Source organism: Aricia agestis, chromosome 1 (assembly GCF_905147365.1).
Source record: "Aricia agestis chromosome 1, ilAriAges1.1, whole genome shotgun sequence".
In the NCBI taxonomy this organism is placed as follows: Eukaryota; Metazoa; Arthropoda; class Insecta; order Lepidoptera; family Lycaenidae; genus Aricia; species Aricia agestis.
This window is the reverse complement of record NC_056406.1, coordinates 6,165,473-6,192,626: the sequence shown is the minus strand read 5'-3', so window position 1 is coordinate 6,192,626 and position 27,154 is coordinate 6,165,473. Positions and strand designations below refer to the sequence as shown.

The 27,154-nt window shown below is 37.9% G+C and overlaps 1 protein-coding gene across 5 annotated transcripts in view; it reads right to left on the bottom strand.

Moving 5' to 3' along the window:
• LOC121734303 (focal adhesion kinase 1) overlaps nucleotides 1-27,154 on the bottom strand; it is a 126,347-nt gene that overhangs the window by 60,504 nt on the left and 38,689 nt on the right. For 2 of the 5 annotated variants that reach the window (XM_042124876.1, XM_042124869.1), the window contains exon 2: nucleotides 23,178-23,533. The exons of 2 other annotated variants lie outside the window; for them this stretch is intronic. In XM_042124876.1, coding sequence (XP_041980810.1) covers nucleotides 23,178-23,245 — 68 coding nt within the window. In that variant the 5' untranslated portion in view covers nucleotides 23,246-23,533. Of the gene's footprint in view, nucleotides 1-23,177; nucleotides 23,600-27,154 lie in introns of those variants that run through there. One more of the 5 variants, XM_042124862.1, reaches the window with a different exon arrangement.

The following is a 27,154-nucleotide window of genomic DNA, read 5'->3' as shown; positions in this document are numbered from 1 at the left end:
ACTACTGAACGCCGAGGCCACTTTTAAACACTCTATACGGGTTTTTAATAATTTCACATTTTGTGACGAAATTTTGTTAAAAGCTTCGAGGTAATTGCTGCATTGGTTTACTCAAAGAAGACACTGTAGTTCCCAATTCAACCGACGTAACCTATTTGTGGACTGCTTAGGCATCAAAATGCACAAATAGAAAAAAGGGCTGTCGATTGGCACAGGATGCAAATCGCATTACCTCAGCGGAGATTGGGCAATTTCGGTGTGAGTTAAAGTAAGCCGACGGACGCGCGACGAATTGATATGGGTTAATATTAGGTATGGGTGCAATAAGCGCTGTATAGTGCATATGTTTATATTTTTCAATAATGTATACACCATGATATATAATCGAGATCTACAAACAACAAACCTTCAGACAGCCCCGGATCTTCAATTTTTTTCAGGCGGGGCAAAAACTAAAAAATGCCACCCCCCACGGGCGTATATATAGCTTTGATAAGGGGGGTCCCTAACGTAAAAAAGCGGCCAAGTGCGAGTTGGACTCGCCCATGAAGGATTCTGCAGCAGCCTAAATACCATAATATTATATTGTCGATTGGGCAAGTAAGATGGATAGTAAAGTGGGGGGTCCGGACCCCCAGGACCCCCCCCCCCCCCCCTTATATACGCCCATGCCGTACCTACTTATGTTTATTTTCACCTTTATCATCCATATAATTTCAGCTATCAATATTATGTAGGATATATAATATAATTAACAGGGTAGGGTTTAAAAGCGTGCGAGAGCCGGGCGCGTATTTTGAACTATGCCTACGCGCCTCGCGAATAATAAAATATGTTCGTGCAGCACGTCTCACTCCGCAGTCCGCGCTCAGGGTATCGGCCAAGTTGATATGGCCATGAAACTGCTGTACTTGTGCTATTATAATATATTTTACTAGCTGTTGCCCGCGACTTCGTCCGCGTGGACTTCAGTTTATAGCGCGCGATGTCAACAAAATTGGTGTCAAAAGCTTTTATAAAAAAACCCTGGTACCCCTTAAATCAATACAGCTGTGCAGTGTGCACACAATAAGTATTTCATTTTTTTATATTAAACTTTATATTTTATGCCAAATTTTAAAGCTTATTTAGCCCTCCAATTACACAACTTTACCCATAAACTATTTATCATTGATAAATTTAAGGTTACGTCACTGCACAGATAAAGTACTGAGTTATATAATACCGTAGAATAGATATAACAATCGACAAAAATCGAAACTTAAATGTAAGATCGTCTTATAGAAAGACTTTTGAGCAAGCGTCAGCGCGATGTAGAAGACGCACGGCGCCATCTATTATGAATTGTTGGAACTAACTTAATTTGAACAAATTTACGCATTTTCACCCCCTTACAACCCTTTTTTCCAGTAAAAAAGTAGCCTATGTCCTTTCTCAGGCTTTAGACTATCTGTATACAAAATTTCATTACAATCGGTTCGGAAGTTTTGGCGTTTGGCGTGAAAGCGAGACTGACAGACAGACAGACAGACAGAGATACTTTTGGCGATTGGCGTGAAAGCGAGACTGACAGACAGACAGACAGACAGAAATACTTTCGCATTTATAATATTAGTATAGATTATGTGCACACTGCACAGCTGTTTTTGGGTATTTTGATTAATTAAGGGCCACGCTACACCGGAATGGAGCTGCCATGCGAGGCGAGCACTTTCAGCGCTGCCATTCCGGTGTAGCGCGGCCCTAAGAGGGGTACCACTTACCAGGGTTTTAAAAAGTTTTTAAATTTGACACAAATTTTGTTGACACCGCGCGCTATAAACTAAAGTCCACGCAGACGATGTCGCGGGCAACAGCTAGTTATGAATAAAAACAATATTATATAGTAAAGTAGGTATAATTAGTTCTGTTACAATAATAAATTAAAAAATAAAACGCCATCTGTTTTTATATATTAGAATTAAAATGTTGATTGCATTGATATATTTTCTGGATGGAATATAGGCCAACACGGTACACTCGAACTCCTTTATTTTAGAGCGCCTTCTGTTGTCAACTTGTCACATATATTAGAAATGCAGTAGGAGTTCTATAAGATAAGATAGATTGATTATTATTATACCAAGTGATTATATTATTAAACATAATATTCTAACGTATTAAAAACTATAAACAAAAACATACTAACTAATAAGTATGATTAATATGATATTGAAAACTTTTTGTTCCGCCTGCGGGACTCGAACCCAGGACCCCCGGGATGAGCGCTGGCCACGCGCAATGCGAATTCATTTTCATCGATATTTTCATGGAAATGAGATATTTTCCCACATCAAAATGTAGCCTATGTCCTTTCTCAGACTCTAGAATAACTGTGTACAAAATTTCATTGCAATCGGTTCAGTAGTTTTGGCGTGAAAGCAAGACAGACAGACAGAGATACTTTCGCATTTATAATATTAGTATGGATTACGTGGTCAATGATGAGTTCGTCCATTGGTCCGTGAAGTATGAATTTGGCCGCCCCCTGAATTTGTTGTGTGAAAAAGTTGTGCGCGATCTACAGGTGAAAGTAGGATCTATTTTAGTCCTTAATGAAATCCATATCGTCACGTGAGGCGATAACTCGTGCCTCCCGCGGAGACGGCCGTATCTAAGAACGATTTATAAGGTCGCGCGAAGTTGGCTTAAGGCACATTACATAAACTATAGTTTTTCGCCCCGCCCCTATCCGCCTGAAATGCTGAGCTCTAATAGTAGTTTTAAAACTTTGCCTTGGAATCATCATCATCATCGTGATGTGGATGATAAATCACAAGTTTATTTTGGAATAATATTATGTCACGATTCACGCCAACCCCTCAATACTATTTGCGCACCTAAAGTCATCCAATCCGAAACTATCTTCCCAGTTTGAAGCTTTCTACAAACAGCAAAATTGTCAACAAACTGTGTAAATCCAATAACACAAATGCAACTAAAACACTCAATAGAGGGACGTTAGTATGTATTACATGTATGTAAAGTAAACAAACACATCGTTCGACGCGAGACTGTGAACACAAGACGGCGGACCTGCAGGTATTTGCTTCCCATTTTCCGCTGTCAGTTCTAACGTGAAAGGATGGATTCAAGTGCTTACACGCACCTACGAATACATTAACCCTTCGACTAACCGGCACGTTCTTTAGCATATTCCAATATGGTAACCGAAAAATGTTTGGTACAACATCTTCAAATTGGCTTTAATAACATGAAATAGATAAATTAAAAAAAAAGCGCACGGATCGGCTTACGACGCCACGGACAGTCACATAGACAAACAGACGCGTCAAACTTATAACACGTAAAACCTCTCTATTTCCGTCCGGGGCTATAGAGTCGTTCTATCATCAGGAGTGTACCATTAAAATGCACTATGACAAACATAAAAACGTATTCAAATATTTCTAACGACGTACTCGTTGTAATTTGAACAGAGATCCTTACTTCTTGGCAACAAATTGGTTACTTGAGATCCCGCGGTAAGATCCGTCCTAATAAGGCGCTCCCGTACATTACGGTGAAAACATAATGGCGCCCGAGTATCGTGCTCTCCTGATATCACTAATATAAGTATTATAATATTTACTTGTACCTTATAAGATGCTTTATTATATTCAGTCTCTTTCTCTTCAGTTATAGTGGATGTGAGAAAGAAGAGAAAATGGAGAATAGTTGAAAAAGCAAAAAATTGTTTCTGATTTGTAAGCGTTCCAACGTCGTGAATTTGTCTATACAAAAGTTCAAAAAGTGACTCTTTTAGCGCTGCTCTTTTCACAGCAAACTCTATACAGGGGACTCCTAATTCCTAAACACCCTAAAGTTTTAACACTTTGTTTTGTTACAACCTATCATAACTCATACATAAGATGACATAGAATCCAGAAGCAATTACCAAATCTGCCTTTTAATAGCAACCGTTTCCCTCATTATTAACAGCAAATATAGCATGCATTTCATTGTAGAGAGCTCCAGAACACAAAGTGTAAGTTTGAAAGTCAATCGCATTACTTCTGAACAATTTAGCGGAGCGACAGCGGTACAGAGGTTCTATATTAGTTGGGCGTTTGAGCCGGGGGATTTGCTCTTTCAGTTATTAAATCTGTTCAAACACGGCGCCGCTCCGAAAGTATTCATGGAATATTTGAGCGTCTTTTGTGTTCGAGATTAAGGTTGATGCGGTTTGACATTCATCGAGGCGAACAAATCGGGTACCATATTCTCCTGGAAATTTTTAAAAGGTTGAATGAAGTTAAATCGATACTGTAGGTACGGTATATTCCTTCAGAACCTTGTTTTTAGATATAAGGTATGGACTATAGAGTATAAACTAACTTTACAGTTAGTATGGGTTAGGAGATAGATAGATATCTCTTACCCTTTTGTTATATCCCAACCTTTATGTTCTAGCACTACAATATAAGAAAAACGAACAATGTCGAAATAACTATCGCTACAATAACTCCTTCATTCTGCCCAGCAATCTCAGCCGTGATATCAACAATGTGATATCGAACATAGCTCACTGGGTAATAAACTTCGCGGGCCCGACGTCTTTAATAGCGAATGTCAAAGAGCAGGGACTCCCAACCTTTTCTCGGCTGACCGAGGCCCCTGAGGATCACCTTTATATTTTTCTTGTTAACAGGGACCACTATGAAGGCATATTAAAAATAATGAATCTTAAACTTTAAGGTGACGCCGCGTTAAAGTAAAAAACCGTGTTGGATATGCTTTAGATTGCTTTTTTCTATGAGACCTCTCATAGAAAACAACAAATGGTACAGCAAGAAATGAAAATGGCGTAAGCGACAAAATTGTTTTTGTCGCGTAATTTAGAAACAATAAATATATTTCACATAAGCTATAGACAAATTAAAGTGTATGCTTGAACCAATCTATGTACAAATTTTGTAAGCTTAAATCACTTTCCTCTATTGGCAAAATTAGAATACCTTTTTTTACAGAGGTATTTTTGAAGATTTATTCTGTGTTTTAAAAGTGGACCAATCGTGTTATGCTATGGGTAATTCAAACACAAAGACATGATGAATACTGACAAAATACTTTAATTTCTTAGCTTTATTCATTGCTGAGAAAAATCGATATCGTTACAGTCAAATTATCAAGACGTCGCCTTAAGAAGAACGTAATAGTCAAATTACATAAAAAGAAAACTGGTATTTTCGTATTAATGTGATTTGTGAGCTCGCATCTTCTTCACGAGATCGGCTATTCTAGGACTAAACTATTGTTACTCAAAGCTAAATTTAAAATCGCTTGCGGGTCATACTGTAGCTCTTGCGGACCACCGGTTGGGAAGCAGTATCATAGAGATTGCACACCATTGTGCTCGGATAACTGGCCCCGACAATAGAGTCAAATGCCGGTGTTTGCAAGAAACTGGCTACTGCCCATTGTCTCCCAGGTGCTCCATCAAAAGAACGTTTGACATCAAAGAAACGATTGTACCGTATAGCCTGCCTATATTAAATGTTATCGACCGCAGTGCAAGGACTCTTGGGAAACTTAGATATTAATTTTGCTAAGTGAAACTATTTTGTTAAACGAATAATAAGTACTAATAAGAAATATTCAATATGAAGATTCTTTTCCAATCTTCAAAAAAGAAACAAGTACCTATTACGACGCTGTGTACGATACTAAAATTACCGATCGTACTTCCCCAAATACGCTTCGCTATGTCATCCGAAAAAAGAACAGCAAAATGTACGAATAAATTTCATTTTCCTTAACGCTTGTACACAAACTACTTTGTGATACACAAAGATTCATTGTAAGTAGACGGTGCTCCGCTGCAGCCGGCCTGAAAAAACTGATGCCACTTTTCAGGCGCTTAAGCGATTAATTTCGCTTGCTGCGAGCTCTCAGTAAGCCAGGACACAATTTAAGGATTTAAACGGTTTTTTAAATATCACCAGGAAAATCTTTTACTGCTTGTACCTATTTCTGCAAAGGACATTTTTTATTCACCACATTAAATATCCATTCAAAATATAAAGAAAATAATAAGAGGACAAACATCTTAAACCGAAAATGACAGAAAAGATGGAAAAAAACTTTTGAAACAGTTATTTTCTATAGATCGGCTACCGCAATTATTGCAGGATTCTTAAAACTCATATTCACAAAGGCCATTTAAAATCAATTCAAACATTTCATAAATTCCCAGATTCATTAAACCACAAATCTTAATTAAGAGTTTGGCGGGATTTAAAATTCGATGTTATCATTCAAATTAGGGAGTCACTAATAAAGGATTGTCGGGGCTACAAGCTTGTCCTGATTGTAATATCTTTTACGGCTGAGTGGCTCTTCAAATTGATAACTTGGAGCCCTGTTACAATTAAAACTTCTGTAATTACGTAAATTGCTTTGCCATCTACTTACGACTTTGCCTTTTTGAATAAAATAACAACCGCGAGATCTTCAAACAATATTGAAGATTAGAAGTAAATATTTGCCTGTTTTAGGACAATATAGGCTCTTTGTTGTATAATATATCGGTTTACTTAATAAACTCAAACTCAATTTTTTTTTTATTCAGAATAAATTTTTGCAAATGTTCTCTGAAAGTCTACATGATGCCTACCACCGGTTCGGGAACTAACCCAGCGAGAAGAACCGGCGTAAGAAACTCGCACGGGGCCCAATTTTTTTACCAAAAAAAGTGAGAAAAAAAAAATCTTTTAAAATAAGGTTTACAATGTTGTAACTTAAAATTATACAATGTCAATATACATACATAATTGTAAGTCATAAAATAATGTAGAAACAGCCTTGCAAGCAGCCATCCTACTCCCAAGATGTGCCATCGTTTATGAAATCATTGACCTTATAAATAGGCTTTGGCACACAAACGCTCTTTGACTACTTTTTTAAATTTATTAATGGAAAGATTTTGAACGTTTTCTGGGATTTTATTGTAAAGGCGTATACATTGACCTTTAAAAGATTTACTAACTTTACTAAGTCTGATCACCGGTATTTCTAGTTTGTACTTATTTCTAGTGTTTCTTCCGTGACTGTCACTTTTGGTTGTAAATTTACTAAGATTCTTTCTAACATATAATACATTATCTAAAATGTATTGAGAAGCAAGAATAGTTCACTTCAATCAACATTCAACACTAGTGCTAATATGTAATTCTAAGCAATAAAATAATCAAAACGGGAATTGAGAAATACTATTAGTTAGTTATTCAAAACTCTGCATAATATTATTGTTACTTACGTACTAAGCTACGAAGGTCAAAATAATATAATATGTAATATGCAGAGAAAGTTTAAAGTAAGCAATCTTAAAAAGCGCCTGCTACGAAAGAAAATGCGGGCGGCAAAGTTTTTCGTAGACGTTTGCTACGAAAAATACTTAAGGGCTTGGTTTAACACAAGCCCGACTTCATTTAACCACATACCTGGATAATTTGCGCTGGCAAAATGTGCTAATAATTATGTTTATTATATTATATTTACTTTTTTAATAATAAAGTTACATAATCTTTTCGTATTGAACGAATTTATCGCGCTACGAAAGCGCTACGGCGCACATGTTTTATAACCAAAGCCTTTTAGGAAACCAGCACCGAAACGGGAGGTCATTCCTTGCCATTCTGTAGCATTTCCGCAATAAAAACACTGCTTCGAGCCTGGCATTCGCGAATACCCCCGTTCGTTCACACCTTTTGTGCACACGCGCGATAAAACGTAAAAAGGAAGCGAGAATGATGGTGCTGAAACGAGAGGTTTTTCATCGATATAGTGTTATCTAGCGAACCAGGGCACTGAGACAACTTGCATTCGATTATTGCGATAGCGAAATAATAAAAAAAATACGTATTCGATTTTTAGGGTTCCGTAGCCAAATGGCAAAAAACGGAACCCTTATAGATTCGTCATGTCTGTCTGTCTGTCTGTCCGTATGTCACAGCCACTTTTCTCCAAAACTATAAGAGCTATACTATTGAAACTTGGAAAGTAGATATAGTCTGTAAACCGCTTTAAGATTTTGATACAAAAATGGAAAAAAAATTAAAAATTTTATGGGTAGATACAACTGAAACATTTTTTTTCATCTTACCTTTGCGTGTGGGGTATCTACGGATAGGTCTTCAAAAATCATATTGAGGTTTCTAATATCATTTTTTTTCTGACACTCTTCCAAAGTGGTAAAATGTGTCTCCGCCCCCCGTCTAGCTTCTAAAGCCCTTAACTTTCATTAAATCAACTGAAATATGAAAATAAATCAAAAACATCTTAATTTCATAAAAATAAACCTTATTGCTACTGCGGAACCCTTCATGGGCGAGTCCAACTCGCGGCCGGTTTTTTTTAAACACACCGCTAAATGACATGGCAATTGCGATGCCTACTATTTAAAATTTCAAACTTCGCAGTCCAAATTATCAAGTACAACTTGCGTAAGGGCTCCGGGATAAATAATCATGACGTGGCAACCTCCACATCAGCTGTAGAATGACGTCCCACTTCCCAGAACTTATTACCGCCAAGGGAAAACGATTTCACACGATCGTCATAGTCCTACTCCTCCATTACGATAATGAGGAGATATGAATAGGTACTACTTGTATATCGTTTTCAATGGAGGCAGAAGTATGCCATAAGTATTGGCTTTTATATCCGTAAATAAACAGTTCGTAACGAATTAACATGTTATCGATGTAAGAGTTTATATTCGAAATTACATTTACAACCAGAACCTCATTTCACTGAAGTATCCAATTTTAATAATGGTAATGCCCATGTCAGTAAGTCTACTCAGGGGATACACGCTTTCAGACAGGCTCCTAAGTAATGCGTTTATGCTTCGATACGGAACTCTAAAGAGAAAATGGGATGAAAAACTGTAAACAAATTAAGGATTTCAGCAACCTTTTAGCTACGACAAAAATCTGTAAAAGTCAGCTAAAGGATTTTCCACACGAGAGGGTATCACAGCGCGACGTTACGTGGGGGTGATAACTAACCGCAGTGAAAGTAGCCAGGGGCGGGCCAGTTTTTCATTAATTCCGGTATAAACAAAATGAGAAAAACCAGGACCTGCCGGGCCCAGCCACCCCCGATCGATCACGGAAGGGGTTCGCTCTCGGTCTAGATAGACGCTGAAATATTTAAATAGTCTGGCTTTAAACACTCCGTAATGTCGTCCCCACACGCCGCGCCGTAGAATGCAGATTTAATTTTATACCGCCTTCAGTTATTTGCGTAGCTAACAGGTTTCCATTCTTATACAAATAATACTACTTTTCAATTTCTATTTTTAAAGTTTCATAAAGTTTAAATTGAAATGGTATTTGAAATTTTAATAGAACTTTAAAGTGGCTGTTAGCTATGCTTCAGTTTATAACGAAAATAAGAAACAAGCAGGATATTAAAATAAATGAATATAACTACTTTAAAGAGACTATGATAGGGATCCACAGATATAGATCAAGATTCTTGATCTATGTCTGTGTAGGGATCACAAAGGTATCTATGATGATAATTTTATGTAAACAATCATAGATTTAAGCTCTATACGTTGCCCGTCTTCAGTCTCAATAGGCATCAGTGAGTCTGCCTCTGAATTCTAATTTACACCTGACACAAATGCACCTAACTCAGTTGTGTATCTTGGAGGACTGCCTAAATCCACTCCCGGCGATGCCAAGCCATTCACATGAACATTTTAATTTACTTAAGAACTAGCTCCGGCTTCGTAATATTTTATATCCCAAACTTGCCATTCGGTGAAGGCATTTTTAATTTCCTTTGATAAAAAGGACCTGAACCTCGAGAGCGTAACCGAGTTTTATTAAAAATAATTTTACGAGCTAACGGAGTGCTAACATAATTTTTGCGCAGTTTAATAAATGGGTCCGGAAATTAATTTAAGAGAAACACGGGGTTTTAAATGCGCTGACCGAGCACCTATTATCGTCATAAAACTTTTATGTCGCTGACAAAACGCGGTATGATAAACAGGAAGTACCTACTAGCGACAGCTATGTAAGTACTCTCTGAGAAATTTATTCATAGGCAAATGATGGACCAACATATTATTTCGGTCAGTGCGTCTAGCATACTGCATGCGTCACACTAGATATATCTCTCTCGAGTGTAGTTAAAAACTACTCTTCTCATAATGTCAAAATCTTAACAACCCTCGATAAAAATGTGTTTTCATGTTAGGGTTCGCTAATTTTGACGACAGATCTACACGAAAAAAAATTTATGTTATATTAGGGTCAATAAAGATGAAGAGACAAACCATCAAACACCGAGAAACCATGTAGACAAAATTTTCTCGTTGGCGCATGCTAGGTCGGCTGGACTCAGGTAATTATTCTTCCAACTTTGGGATCATGACTAACATTAATCCGACATAACCCGATCAAATTACGTAGGTCTATCTCTACGAAACAACTTGTCTTCTGTAGATCGACATTTGCCTATGAATTAATTTGGTAGAACACTAGCTATTTGACCGAGCTTTGCTCGGTATTCGATAAAACACGAATAAAATGACATTTTCTAAAAATGATTCCTAGCTAGATCGATTTATCGCCCCCAAAACCCCCTATATACTAAATTTAATAAAAATCGTTAGAGCCGATTCCGAGATTCCAAATATATATTTATATACAAGAATTGCTCGTTTAAAGATATAAGATAATATATTTGTAGTACCATTTTTGTTTGTTGAATTAACTTTCGAGTACTTTAAATGAGATCAATGTAAGGGCAGTGAACTAATTTAGAGACAGGACCGTTATAACCAATCAATCAGATCGACAAACGAACTAGATTGGCTCATTCATTCGGATCAAGGTCGCCAACAAAGCATACGAATAACTTTTTCTTTTAGCGTCTGTCAATTAGTATCTCTCGGCTGTATTCACGCATCTTCAATTCTCAGAAGCAATAACAAATTGTAATTGAAGCTTCGAATTGACATTACGACGAAGAGAAAATTTAAACGTAAGCTGAAAAATTAAAGGTATCGTTGTGTGCCATTAATTTGCGACAAATCGTTTTGACCTGCGGCTAATTAGTGGCCTCTGGCCGACGTTACAGCTCCATTAGAGTTTCCTGCTGATTTTGCGAAATTAATAAAATTATTGTTGTAGAATGTAGAGTTCATTTTGCTCCCTCCATATCAAGTAGCTTCGTTTTTAGGGTTCCGTACAACAAGCGTTATTTTTGTTCTTTTGGCTCGTAATCCATAATGGGAACATGTACCTACATTTGAAATTTTCACAAAATCCTCATTCATATGTGTACATTAATATTAATAAATAAGTAAGGGGGGCTGCCATACAAAAACTGATTTTTCCCTATTTTCGATAGTCTATAACGGTACGGAACCGTTCGTGCGCGAGTCCGACTCGCACTTGGCCAATTTTTTACTTCGTTTTTCTCTACGTTCATATAGTGTATTGTGATTCCGTTAATACTTAGCTGCGATATTTGTGATTTAAGAGTCGCCTCCTCGTAAAACTTGAAACAATACTGGAAAAGTCTGCTTATGCCGTGTCAATATTTGCTTGTGCTTTTACAAGGTAAACTGTAGTTGTTCCGCTGTTTTGGGACATTAGAAATTAGCCAGAAAAGTCATTCTCATCATCAGCGCAGTGGTCAAAACGCAGATTTTAATCTCTTAAATGCCTTGAAACTTGACGTGGTTGATCAATGATCATAGTATATTTGTGACATAAATCCAGTCAGTAAATAACTTATTATTTAGCAGTAAATATCTGTAAACATGTGTGTATTCCCTGTTTGGGTCGTACAGGTGTAGCCCGTCAATACACATCGAGTGCGGTTCATCGAATCGTGTTCACTGAGGCGACTGAGTGGACCCCGTGGGGCTAATCAAACGTGCAAATTAATTATTTGTAATACGATACGTATTAATCCACAACGCGTTACATGGAATGAACTGAGTGATACTGGATATAGTAGAAGTATAACTTAGAAAGTTTGTATAGAAAAATTATGTCGCTAATATGTCTCTATTTAAAATCAATTAAAAAGAAGAATCTTATCCATAATTATATATTCATCATCCATATTGACAATAATAAGAAGTATTTATTCGTATTACTAATTTTGGGGCTCATCCATTGTAACAGCACGGTTTAGAGATGGTATCGCTTGGAAAACGCATTTCATGACATTTTTAAAATAAAAAACAGTATTAAATTATTAATTATAAATACGTTAAATATCATTCCCACAGTCACTAGTCCACGCACCCTGAGCTTTTGTCTGTTTTCAAAAGAATGTTACTGTTCCAAATTCATGCAAATTCCACAAAAATAAATCTCTATCTCCTTATTTCATTAGCTCGTTGACGAATTAATCTCTTGTATAATATTCATTTTATGAGCTCCCTGGCTCAAACATAGCTCCGTATGGCTAATTAAAATTAGCGAATAAGTGGAAAACTCTAAGGTTCCCCGGTGTAACGTACACAGCTTTAGCTCATTATTAATTAACGTCAGCAGATTGTGCGCGACGCGAGTTGTGGCGGGTGAGACATAATATTTCATGCTGAAATTATGAGCCATCATGGAGAACTCGTCAGCCAAATACTATTAAGGATTTTTTGTGAATACTTACCCTTTCAATTTTAATGACATTAACGTGGCTGCGGAGATAATACAAAACTTATTTTAGACACAATTACCATAGTCAGAATTGTGTCTTAAGTATAGTTTTCACAGAGCCAGTACTGGCTGCCAATAAGACTGGCAGCCAGTATTGGCTTGGTATATGCCGCGTGTGAACAGTTTTTCAAGCCAGGCCAAACTGTTCACACGCGGCATATACCAAGCCAATACTGGCTGCCAGTCTTATAGGCAGCCAGTACTGGCTCTGTGAAAACTATACTTAAGAAACATTTTAAGGCTAACACAAAATTGTCTTTATTTCCTGCGCGTTGCTTCGATGTTCATTAAATCGACAGCAAGCTGCAGCGTGTGTTACTTTAGAAGCCAAGAAATGCTTTACAACACGACGCTCTCGCTACAAATTGTTCTCGAAACCATCTTCACAGATTAAACCACGCGTCACTGAACAAAGGAACACAATCAAATATTTACTAACAGTTAAACCCTCTTATATCCCATTTCCAAGTTTAGCTTCTTAGATCTTGAGAATATTTAGATGGGGAAGTTAGCGTCACCTATAGACTCACAACATCAGACATGTCGCAAGTGCCTTTCCGATATGAAGGCCCTTTTGACTTTTGAGCCAGCGACGAAATACCGTACAAGCACTAATTTCACAAACAATATTCTGGAAGGCTGTGATCTCTTCGGATGAGCCTGCCCATGCGTACTGACGCTGGAACACGTAAAATTTGCACAAATTCATATATTTTTTTACAATTTGGCAAAACTTGATTATCCAAATTTTCACATTCATAAACATAGAGTGTTTATGAATGTTACTTTCAGTCTGTAATCACCTTATAGCAAATTAAAACGACTCAGTAGATTTGATAGCAACGAAACAAAATTAAACTATTCAAAAATGCTATTAAAACAAACACAAACGCGGGATGAATACCGTCGCAACTCGCAATGTCATCCACACAAATAAAGTCTGTAAATCGCAATATCAATTCATCCGGCAAGTTATTTAGTCGCAAACTACCCTCAAAGCTTCAAGTTAGTGTCCATTCGCTTCCACCTCATTGGCTCGGACGCTTCGGTACCGCACTGCACTGAGCTAATCGCTGGAACGTTTCAGTTACCGGCGAATTTGTAGCACACGTTTTCGGTTTATTTTTATTTGCCAACATATTCGGACCTATCCCACGGAATTTCTATAAACTTTATGAAGCGTTCTGCCGTATATTACGAGCGAGACCAAGTTAAGAGCTCTACATTTATAGCGAGCAATTGCGTAACAAGAGTACACAATTTCTCGGAAAGGTTGCACCGCGTAATGTTTAATAAACAAATGTCAGTGTTGTCTGGCCTACTAATTTTGGCGTAAAATTATTTTCATCAGCTGTTGTGGATGACTTTTACAATATTGTCAGAGCGAATTAAATCTTCAGAGTGCCTGGAATAGGTTATTAATTATTATAAAAGTTCGTATGGTTGCCCAGCACATATTATAGCACTCTTACTACATAATCTACATAGTGAGGAATAAGGTTAACGTCTAGGACCAACCATGTGCATTGTGCGAATTTCCTCATCATGTTTTCCTTTACCGTACAAGCGTCTGCCCGTATAATGTAATAGAGACTAGTGATGTAACGGATATTCGCATTCGCATTCGCGAATATCCGCGTATTTTTCAATATTCGCATTCGCAAAAATTATGCGAATATTTAGCGAATGTTTTAATAATCAAAAAGGAAATTATTATATGCATGCATTTGAAATAATATAATAATACAATAGATAACACTTAGATATTTTTATTAAATCATACTTCTACATTGTAAATTAAAGCCTCATAAGTCATTTATGAAAAAAGAACTTCAGATCTTATCAAATCTAACATTAATCAACCTTGTTACAACTATGTAAGGTTTGCATTCATTTAGTAGTATATTATTACTTTACTATCATTCTTAAATAAAGTTTACAATTTCTATTTACTAAAAAAAACTAACCTCAAAACAAAACAAAACTTTTAGAATGAACTGTCTGTGACTAAATTCATTCAATTTAAATAAAAAGAAATTAAAAAGTGGCAACATCTTAGTGTCTTTCCCTTTCAAATCAATCTAAGAAAAATGGAATGACACTACGATGTTGCCACTTTTTAATTTTTTCACTTTCTTGACAGACTATTAGCAATATCGGTTCGGTTATGTTCAATTTAAACATAGCCGACACGAAACGTCAAACCTGTCGAACATTTTACGCGCGCTTTTTTTGAAATTTTAAAATATTCGCATTCGCGAATGTTGAAGATAAATATTCGCAATCGCATTCGCGAATCTGAAAAATCCAACATTCGTTACATCACTAATAGAGACCTAAAAATGTCTCATAGCACCACCTGCCGGGCTAGCACGGCCACCAGTAGAAATGCTAAAGTATGGACAAACTGTGGACATAAACTTAAGGTCCGTTCCGATCTTTACCGCGGCTAATCGCGACCGACAAAAATTCAATTAAAATGCCACTTATGACAGACTATAATATATGTTATGTCATAAAGTAGGATATAATTTGAAATTTTAGGACTATAGTCTGTTATAAAGTGGCTTTTTAATTTAATTTTTCGGAACTAAAAAAGATCGGAACTTCACCTTAAGTTTATCTCCACAGTTTGTCTATACTTTCGCATTTCCACTGGTGACCGTGCTAGCCCGGCTGGGATGGAAACGGCACCCCTGCCGATTGCGAATCAGAGCTCTACTTATCTCTGAACCATTATATCAAAGCAGTGCAAAACACAAGTTGGATCAATAGGGAAGAAAAGTTATATCCACAATTAACATGCCAGCGGTTCGCGATACCTGGCAGACACGAACCGTCGCGTGCGGCCCGGCGATCACTCCTCCCCAACAGACGACATCGGTGCTACTACTGGATCGTTGTGTGACGATACCATTTTCTTTCGAGTAAAACGCTCAATCAAAAGAATATATTCAGAAGTGTTCAAGCTTTTCAAATCCAATTGGAGCACTTTGCGTTACGTGCTTTGAAACAATCCAATGGAAGCTATACTTATAGATCTCTATTTAATCTCTATCTCTATTTAAAACTTTGAGATAGTGCAGAATGTAAAAGTCGTTTGATTCACCGAAGCAAAACAAAGATGTAGTTGTCAGTGCTTGCAGCAGTATAAAGGCGAAATAATATGGTTTTGGCGAATTATGCGCATTAAACTATGCGATGTACAGAAAGTTTTGACGGGTGTCTGAACAAGTTAAGCGGCCGTAAGTTATTTTAACCTGAACGTTTCATGCTTTGATTGCATTAGTCTGTTTTATTGTTTGCTGAAGCAGATTTAATATAATATAACAAAACTATGTTTTAGCATGGTAGTAAGAATATTATACTTAGTTCTAACTTATACCTTATACACAAGACAGTGGGGTTAATTTTTACATAATGGGATTGGGCGGGACACGTAAGTCGCATGTATCCCGACCGCTGGGCAAAGATCTCAACACAGTGGGTACCGGAAGATGGACACCGCCGCCGCGGCCGGCCTAGAAAAAGATGGCGCGATGAGCTGGAAGCATACCAGCCAGGCTGGCCAGCGGTGGCACAGGAGCGAGCACAATGAAGACCTTGGGGGAGGCCTTTGCCCAGCAGTGGGACAGCATAGGCTAGAAAAAAAAGTTATTGATATCCCTCTTGAAGTAGAACGAAAAACGAACTATTATGCCTAGGAAACTACCTTTCAAGCAGTGAATTTTTAGATATGTGTGTGTAAGCGAACTATGAACTGCGAGCCAACAATGTTGGTAGCCAGCACTGGCAGTAATATCATTATTCAAAGTTCACAATACAACGAACCCACCAAATGACACTTAACACAAATCGGCCATCTTAAGATTAGTTAATTTACGTAATGGCGGCTAGATGAGGTCTCGCGTGCCTCTGCCCGTGGCTCGGAGAGCGCAGCAGGACGCTTCAATTATATGAATTACCACACTCAATCCCGATCCGAGTGCTCGACACCGCCTAATTCCTACTTTTCAACCAATTACTTACTCTATTTATTCGGTACGTTAGTACTTCCTTGCGTTGCGCGTTTCGAAGCCGGTTTAATGAGGACTATTTTCATTAAAATAAAGCTTGTCTATTTAAATCTTAGGAAAGATGGTAATAAAATTAGGAATTAACTGGAATACTTCATTGTAGAAGCTAGTTACACCGACAAGTTTATTTTTTAAAAAACAATGATGTCTTGGCAGTTGGCACCATATCATTTTTCTTGCTCGCTTAGTATGCTCATAATGATCTCGTGGGAACGAAAAAGAAAAATGGACGTGTACCCTCTGTCGCCTTACAATACCTTTTGTGCATTGTTGCTTACGTGTAAATGACATGTATACTTTATTAGGTAGGTAATTGAGTACCATACAGTAATAAATAAAGTACAAAGGAACAATTCATTACAACATCGAATTTTCATCACTTGCCTATAAAAAGAGTCATAAACCCAATCTATTCTTTAGATATTTCTTAGATTGCTTGTACTATTAACTATTATAAAATTGACACAAAAGCTAGTTCAAAATAAAACTACAAAGCTTTTCCATAATAAAGAAAGTTGCACACTGTGCTTCTGCGAAGTTGTCAAGTACAGCCAATATTAAAAATGTATTGATTGCAATATTGCGAATATTAAAAGTAGTCGCCGCCCCGCGGAAGCTTTTTAAAAGTCGTCTCACGTCTGTACTCTGAGGTCGTTTGTCCACCGCCGCCGTCACCGGGACGTCAACGACAAAAAATCAAATAAAATTCTATTTTATGTTAGGCTATAGATTTCATTTTGCTCGACGCCACTAAAATCGGCGGCGGCATGGGTCGCTAGACCAATGTCGGTAGAAAATGAAACCTATAGCCTAGGACCTAGGTCATACCTAAGGGCCAGGCCACAAACGATAGAACCTACCGCAACTACAGTGTTGCCAGGCCACAACACTGTAGTTGCGGTAGGTTCTATCGTACCCGCAACTCTGCATAAGCGATGAGTGGAGCACCATGGGGTTTTAGTGAGTAGACTACGAAGGAGTCTCACATACCCCGGTCGATATCCCCAATTTGCCGGGGATGCGTAAAGCATTTCCCCATGTTAAAAAAAAGGCCACAACACTGCGTTGCAACAACATCGCACAGAAATGCGATGCGATGTCGCAAACGCAAAAATTTTATATTATAGTATAGCAATCTTTATATCGGAAATTTTTAAGATGCGTTCTGCGGCGTCGTAGATGCGATGATGTTGGAGATGCGACGCCGCAACGCAGTGTTGTGGCCTGGCCCTAAAGTGGCATTTCATCGGCCCAAATAATCTCGTTCTCGGTAGACGGCGACGGTGGACAAACGGCCTGAGAGCAGGTGACAGCGGGGAAATGAGTCCGCCGGATCCAACTTTCGTTATTATTGTACTTTGGTGGAACTTTGTGAATTCATCTCCGACATACGGCGTGTTCACGTGTAGTAGTTCTGTTCAACGTGACAAACCACCTGCGTGGACATGAATAGGACCTTTATTCCTTTTCGACGAAAACGGAAAATCCGTTGTCACCAACTTCTAACTGATACTTTGAATGCGATGTTCGATAAAAATACGAAAAAGAAAGAATGTAGATATGAATTCAGATTCAACTGCTGGAAAAACTACGCCTATTAATTTCAGAACGTTAACAAAGCTGCGATGGAATACCTAACTACCCAGTAGTCCATGATCCCTGCTTAATAAAAGGTTCTACGGAGACGTAAAAAATGGCAGTTAAAAAAACTCAAACAAAAGTATTAAATAGATTGTATGTGAAGTAAGTGCAACCCTTCACTCACAACCCTCTTGTTTGTGCAGGGGGTGCCCGACGGCGGCGATGCATTTAATTCTACCCATAAAACATATTACACTTGAAACAATGCTACATACGAGCTAAATTAAAAACGCATATTCAGACGGCCATACAAAATGAAAGGTATAGTATTTCAATTTGTAGATGTATAATAAATAATAATGCATTCCTTCAAAATTGGTCGGCAAAAATGGAAGGATCAGCAGTGCTCGATTTTTTTGGTCTCTTGCGCCGATTGGCAACTTCCAGTTTAGCCGAGCTTATTTAAAGCTTATGCAAGATCTATCATTTATTTTCTCTTGACATTAGGTCACATAAATCCAACTCATAAGAAATCCAATTTATTATTTGTAGGGCTGGATAATAAATAAATAAATAAAAAATGCTACGGATAAATCTTGCTCAAAATCGAAACTTGCACTTGACCTCATCCCACGATACATGACCTTAATAAATTGCACTAGAGGTCGTTACAATAATGGTTTTTACAACCCCACATGTCGCAGCACGTGCCCTTGTTTGCGCCCGCCCTAACTCAACCCTGGCGTGCCGAACAACAGTATATCATGCGTGATATGACCATATTGTTACAGTGTAAATTAATTACAGTTATTGATAATAACGGACATGTGTGATGCCACTTATATTGAATAATAATAATATCTATGGACGCTTCACACCACGTCAGTCTGGCCCCGTGCTAAGTACCTAAAGGACTTGTGTTACAGGTACCAGACAACGGAAATATATTTAATACTTTTATTCTATTATTGAAGGTCAAACGTGTTTGCATTTACAGTAGAAGGCGGAGTATATTACAATAATTCGGCAACGAGTAAAGAACGACAGCAGTCGTAGAATTGCAAAGAAGTTGCAAAAGGGTATTTTTTTGGGATAGCATTAATAATGCTAACCCAAAAAAATACGTGGGAGAGCCATGCTTCGGCACGAATGGGCCGGCTCGACCGGATAAATACCACGTTCTCACAGAAAACCGGCGTGAAACAGCGCTTGCGCTGTGTTTCGCCGAGTGAGTGAGTTTACCGGAGGCCCAATCCCCTAACCCCTACCCTATTTCCTTCCCTACCCTCAACTATTCCCTTCCCTTCCCTTCCCTAGCCTCCCCTATTACCCTATTCCCTCTTAAAAGGCCGGCAACGCACTTGCAGCTCTTCTGATGCTGCGAGTGTCCATGGGCGACGGAAGTTGCTTTCCATCAGGTGACCTGTTTGCTCGTTTGCCCCCTTATTTCATTAAAAAAAAAATGCCTGGTGCTGTCCAAGAAAGTGTGTTAATGTTTTTTAGACGGGAGTTCTCTTTTCAATAGCATTGTTGATTAGTTACGCGTTTCACGTTATCCAATCAGACGCGCCATTGAATGAGTAAACTTCGGTCAAAAAGCTCAGAGACTACTCTACGCCGCGCCGTACCGTAGAGTCTACGGTATGTTTCCAACAAGATTTTAAGGTAACAAATTTTTTGACAGCCCAAAAATATAATAACGCGTATGGTAACCATAACGTAGAATCTCAGATATTATATTACACACATAAGAAAAAAAATGTAACAAAGTTCAATTGTACTCAATATTACAGGGAAATACCATATAGGTAGGGCATTTTGTAACATCGCCCCTAAAAGGGGACTGCAATAATGGTAATCCATTAGGCGTTCAATGAAATATCACGCTGTGTCCAATAATATTCAATTACATTGGAGCCCATTAGAGAAATGGGGTAAATTCCTCATTCCATTCCCCGCGTGACGTAAGTTTTCCTCCCCTTGAGCATAATCTTTTCCCGCATAAGTTATACATGACATGTTCCGTAGGTGTTCGCTGAATAGTCGCGAGACTAAACTGAACAGTACCTATATTAATTTATGTATAGTTATTTGGCAAGGTTTCTTCTATTTTTTTATGAAATAAGGGGCCGAATGAGAAAACGAGTCACCTGATGGAAAGCAACTTCCGCCGCCCATGGACAATCGCAGCATCAGAAGAGCTGCAGGTGCGTTTCCGGCCTTTTAAGAGGGAATAGGGTAATAGGGGTGGGTAGGGAAGGGAATAAGGGAGGGTAGGGAAGGAAATAGGAGAGGGTAGAGAAGGGAAAAGGGTAGGGGATTGGGCCTCCGTTAAACTCACTTACTCGACGAAACACAGCGCAAGCGCTGTTTCACGCCGGTTTTCTGTGAGGCCGTGGCATTTCTCTGGTCGAGCCGGCCCATGCCGAAGTTCTTCCACGTCAAAAAATTATAGTACTGGTGATATACGTGTGTAGGTAACCTAGGCAACACTAAAATTTTACACACGTTAAAAAGGTAAACAAGATATTATGAAAGTGTGAAATTTCCATCTGGTAGCTTGTAAATTATCCTTGTTTTATCATAAACACATAAACAAAAGAACACTGAACATCCAACACCGTGGAACAACAACAAAACACTTCGAAAAACACTCAAGTCCCCTATACGCGAGCTATATTTAAAACTTCAGTATCCCATTAGAGTACGATTCTGTTTTTTAAAAGCGTATCCATTTTAAATGCACAGCCGATTTAACGGCGTGAGGATGAAATAGTACACTAATAGAGCTTTTCAACTCAAAAATATAAAATGTTCAACATTTTAGGTTGAGTGTTTATTAAATATTATGATAAACTTTTTTGCTGTTTTTTTTTATGCTTCCATTATTTATTGAATTAGTCAAATCGTACGTTAAATCTGCTTCAACTTCGTATCAATTCAACTTAATAACGATATAAAGAAGCATGCAGTCTATTCCACTTTTAGAAATGTCTAAGTTCTTGAATATGAATTTCTATTCCAATTGTCGGTTTGGCAGCACAAATGCTGGCTCCGGTCGGTGTTTGGAGAGCTTCACGTGTCAATGGTCCTTCGTTATGACCACAATAGAAATTGAACGTGTCAGATCCATGACACACTGCGCCGCAATCGTGGCCCGGGTTGAGATATTTTCGTACGCTTTGGAGTTCCTATTTCAATAATGACGTACGAGTAAGTTTACTCGTACGTCATTATTGAAATAGATTCTCCATTTAGTACGTTTTCGGTGCAAGTCCTTTCTCCATGCTCAGAGATTTCACTACAGTAACTTAATGAAAATTCAGCCCTGTTAATTTATTTTGTCTTTTCTTGTTACGAAAATTTCTGGTTCGGTCTTCTGCCATTTTGAGAATATTAATTTGAGAGGTATTTCACGTTTTAAAGTTGAATAATAAATAAATTTATTTATTTTTAAATGTCTTAAATTAGAAATAAAATTTAATTCTAATCCAAGTTATAAAACCAGTGCCGGCGAGTGATACGAATAATAAAAAGATTTTACGAGTGCATCATCAAATTTTCATTCCTCTCGAGTCTCGAGGGATGTTTCCTGAGAGTCGGAGCTTCTTGACTTATCTCCTTAGCGGAGGATGCTTATTTATCATTGAAATAAAGTTTTAAGCACTTCGTTTTCGTTTCATATTGAAGACTTATACCATATTGGCACAAGAACATTTGGGTCAGCTTATAGCCCATTCCCATAACACACAAATCCGTAACAAATTCCGTAATTCCGCACCACGCAGTTAGTACCGATCGCCAACTGCTCTGAAACTCCATCCCCCGTGTCTTGACCCAAATAAGCCTTTATCGGCGCTGCACAGTGCACACGAATTCATTTTCATATTCAATTCCGCGCCATCTCTGCACACGCTTCTCATCTTACATTTTTAAATTTGCGCCATAAAAGGATCAAATGTTTGAACGGTGTACGAGTAAATTTAACTAACGTCTGGTTCTAAAAATTACAAAAATTGTAAATTAGTCGATTGGGGTAACAAAGTATAAGGAAGTATAAACCCATCGCTATCAGAATAGGACCTAATAAAAGAAGACTCTTACATTATCTAAAGAGCAGAAAGAAATGTAAGCGACGTAATAGAAATAGCATAATATAAAAAGAACAGTCTTGAACTATAAGGAAGTGGGATCGTTATGCATTTGAACTCTACAGTGCCATTGACCCAATGACATATGATTCATATAAATAGCTCCTCTGAACTAGATTCTTCTTAACCTACATTAACAAGTTTGCATTACATTCGTTTTGTAGGAAGTATAAAAGAGAAGGAACAAAGGAACTTTAGAGGGAATTACATAGCTCCCTACAATGTCTTAATGAGATGTTACATATTTGATGACACCAAACGTGTAGCGTTTTTAATAGGTTTTCCGGCCATACTTCTACTTTACTAAATGTGTTAATTATTATTATTATCGTAGTTTTCACTACTTTATCCACTTATAGATATATCACTATTTCTTTATTGTAATTAAATATGTTAATGATTTAATTGTAGTTGAATTGTACCTAGAAAGTAATATACAAAACGTTCATAATTATCTTGATCTATATTAGGACTTACGTTTCCACGGATGAGGAGGCACCGGTGGGTTTTAGTGGGTAAACCTGGGTGCTCTTCCTTACCACAGCACCTGGGGAGTCCCACATATCCCGGCGGCCTTTCCCCCGGGCTGTCGGGAATGCATAACGCATTTCCCACTGTTAAAAAAAAGGACTTACGTTTCCAAATACTGGAACACCCTGTAGACCGGCTTCCGGAACACGAGGAACCCGTCGCAGCGCTCCATTTCGAACACCCTCTATCACCAGGTAACACTGCACCTCATCCCACACGCCGACTCACGCACACTTCATTATCAAAAAGGCTATCAAATTTTTAACACTAACTGGTATAAAATTAAGGCGTTCGTACAAAACCGTTACAAAATTCTAATTTGGTCCTTTAAGGTCATTTCGTTTATAAGGCTTCTTTATTGGATTTCGTTATTTGTTTAAAAGCACTTAAATATTTTAACGCCAGCAGGCGATCACAGTACATTTTACACTACACTTCGTTTGGCCTCTTCGCTTTAAAACTGTTTCATAACAAATATAACGACTTATGTTTCCACAATTTCAGAGCGACGTCAGGAAAGTAGAAGGTCTAAGTGCAAATCCTATTAGTGAAACTTTTAAAGGACTTTTGCTCTTAGTTCTGAAGGAAAGATAAATATATTTACTTACAGTCTACATTGTATGTTAGCTTTCATTGGTACTTTTCTTGGAGTCTTTTTCCTTTTATTTCTTTTCAGGAATTATAAATTAAAAATAATATTTTCAAACACACTAAAAGTCTTTTAATCTATACATCTTATCTACACATAGATGGCTTCCGGTTGATGGGTGTAACACGACTGAAATCTACAGTTATTTCTGGTATATTTCTATCACTTGTTTATTATTAGGGCTTCATGAAAGCTCTAAGCTAACGCAAAGCTGAAGTGATCGACACTCGACAGCACTCGAAACTGGGGCAAATGCGGCTTCGTGGCGTGCGTCGTCGCGTGCCACTCGTCTTAATTACCCCGACAAATTGGGTTAAAATCCGCCAATAGACGCGTCTCTTGGAAAAATATTCAACACCAATCACAATGTTTACGATCATAGCATCTTTTTTAACAAATAGAGCTACCGCAACCTTGATAATAATTCTTAAAGGATCCAATGAAGTTTCGGCTAACCTCTTGTTTGTAATACTGATCATCAAACTTAATTAAATAAAGGCCAAACTAACAATAAATGAAAGCGTAATTTTAGACCATCCTTAGGTAACACTTAATATAAATAATATGAGTCCTAATATAGTGTCGGTCGTCACTCGTCCCCCGTGGTCGTCCCTAGCGCAAGGGCCGATGACGCATAGGAAGCAGACGGGTATCGAGCGATAAACTTGCGGGACTCACCCGCGTGCATTATAAGTACCGTGGCCTATGTGCAGCATACATATTACAAGGTTAGGCCATATAACCTTTAGACGATTACGTCTAAACTCGTACTCATCGTACTCGATCCCAGGCCATTAGGCCTGGGATCGTGTACGATGAGTACGATGTTAAGACAGTAATGACATGAAAGAATCTATATATATAAAAATCAATTGCTGTTCGTTAGTCTCGCTAAAACTCGAGAACGGCTGAACGGATTTATCTTATCTTGGTCTTGAATTATTCGTGGAGGTCTAGGGAAGGTTTAAAAGGTGAGAAAAATTTTGGATGTGTGGCGGTACCCACAAATCGCCTAATATTCCTGCATCGCGCTATCGAAGTTTTTTGAGCGCGTCGGTATATATACGACAGCTGAAATGTATCACGTGGGCTTCGGCCTGACCGAGCATAACACCTCGCTCGGTCGGAAGATCTTCCTTTAGCGTCGCCACGCATTATCCCACAGATGTATAGATGCATGGATGTATATGTAGATGTATGGATGTTTGTTACTCTTTCACGCAAAAACTACTGAACGGATTTTAATGAAACTTTACAATAATATAGCTTAAACATCATAATAACACATAGGCTACAATTTTAACCGACTTTCAAAATGGGGGAGGTGTTATGTTCGTTTTCTTATGTTCAACGATTACTCCGTCGTTTGTTAACCGATTTTCAAAATTTTTCTTTTGGGTATCATCATAAATATAGGGTATCATCCCAATTCGGTATTATATTCACAAAAGTGGTGATCTGATGAAGGATCCATAAGTAAACGTATTAACATATTTCCCTATAATTTTTGAGGAGTTCCCTACTCCTCAAAAATTATAGGGAAATATGTGGTGACTTCGGTTTCGTGAGAAGTATTCTAAGCATATGCTACCAACAAGTAAGATTTTGAACCGAGGTATACCTGGTATACCGTGGTTCGGAAGGTGCTGAGAGAACTCCTGATTCTTTATAGATACAAGTTTGGGAGTTTCGGCGTTGTTTTAAGAACGGAAAGCATATGCTTCTATGCAAATTACATTCATCATCAACATCGTCATCATCATCACTACCATATTATACCATGTTATTGGTAAGTACTTTTCATAGTCTTTTAGATCGAGACTCGAGTTTGTCAAGCGATAATTTAAAAAAATCTATACCTACCTAATATTATAAACCTGAAGAGTATGTTTACTTGAACGGAATCGGAGGAACTACAGATCCGATTTAAAAACTTATTTCAGTGTTAGATAGCTCATTTATCGAGTAAGAACTAAGACTATAGGCTAAGACTAATACGACCGAAGAAACTCAGGAAAATGTGGGAAAAACGGGGGAAATATTAGAAATTACGAACTACTGGAGCAATTTTTATGGCAATATTTGGCACAGATATAGAGTAGACCAAGTGAAGGGAGTAGAGACATAAGAGCTATTTTTATGGGAAAATGTACGGTTTCCGTAAAATTCCTAATTTACGCGGGCGAAGCCGCGCGGGACATCTAGTCTTACATATAAACGGTAAGGTATAATAATTAATGGAAATTCCAAAGCTAATTAAAGGAAAAGTTTTCCTTATTAAGAGGATACCACAGCAGCTAGAGAAATGAAAAAAAAGTACGTGTAATATCTATAGCTGTCTCCCTTACCTCAAGCCTATACCGCAGAACGCGATAGAGACAACTGCAGAAAATCCAGAAAATCAACGATTCGTTGTCCCCTGATTCCTTCTCCAAAACTTAACCGATTTAAGTACTTTTTTCATTAAAGATTAAAAAAAGGCTTGAGCTGTGTTCCTATGTTTTGCTTTTTTTGTATAATCTATCCAAATCTGTTTTCTGGACGTTTGAACACAGTGGAAAATCTGACCATTTTTTTGGGTTTTTGAACGTTTATATCTTATTTAATAATTAAATTATGAAAAAAAAGAAAACATAGGGACATTGTATTAGTGGCCGTAGATATTCAGGAAAAAAATTATAACTCCACTAGCATTATCCAGGGAGGAAACAGGGGACAACGTTTGTATGGAAAAAATGGCGGTGTGGAATCCTCTTAAAGGAAAACAATAATTCGAACGTTACGAAAATGGTACTGAATTATATAAAACATCCACAGATGAATTTCAAACAAAATACTAATGCGTAATTTCGCCTCGAGTGGTATTATGTAAAACGAAACATGAAACATTTCGGGTGTAGAGAGAGGAGTAACCATTATAAGTTGGTCCTTGAGAGTAAATGGTTAAAGGGAGCGAACAATAAGAGTAACATGTAAACTGCAACGTACCCGAATCTAATAACTCGGAATTTAAGAATAAAACTTGTAACTGAAATATCTATTAATTTGCAATAACATAATATTATGATGTCACGTTTACATAACACTGGATATTCGTGTCAAGCGATATCGGATGATCGATGTGAATTAAATGAAGCTGGTGGACCCATTAACACCTTTATTAGGTTAAACGTTGTCGCGGCGTGCATTCGCTATCCTATATATGCGCCCGCGCCGGAAACTCCGCCATCTGTCACACGTCGCGCATAACAAAACGCGGCCCGTAGAACAATGACCCGTCTACAGTTATTAGCCAGACATTCGACGGCATCCAATTGTAAACACATCGTAAATATCTATCGATGATCGACCGCATTGTGCAAACGGACGCGACTCTATTACTGACGGACCACCTAATGGCGAGCGATCATCGCCGACATTATCGACGTCACA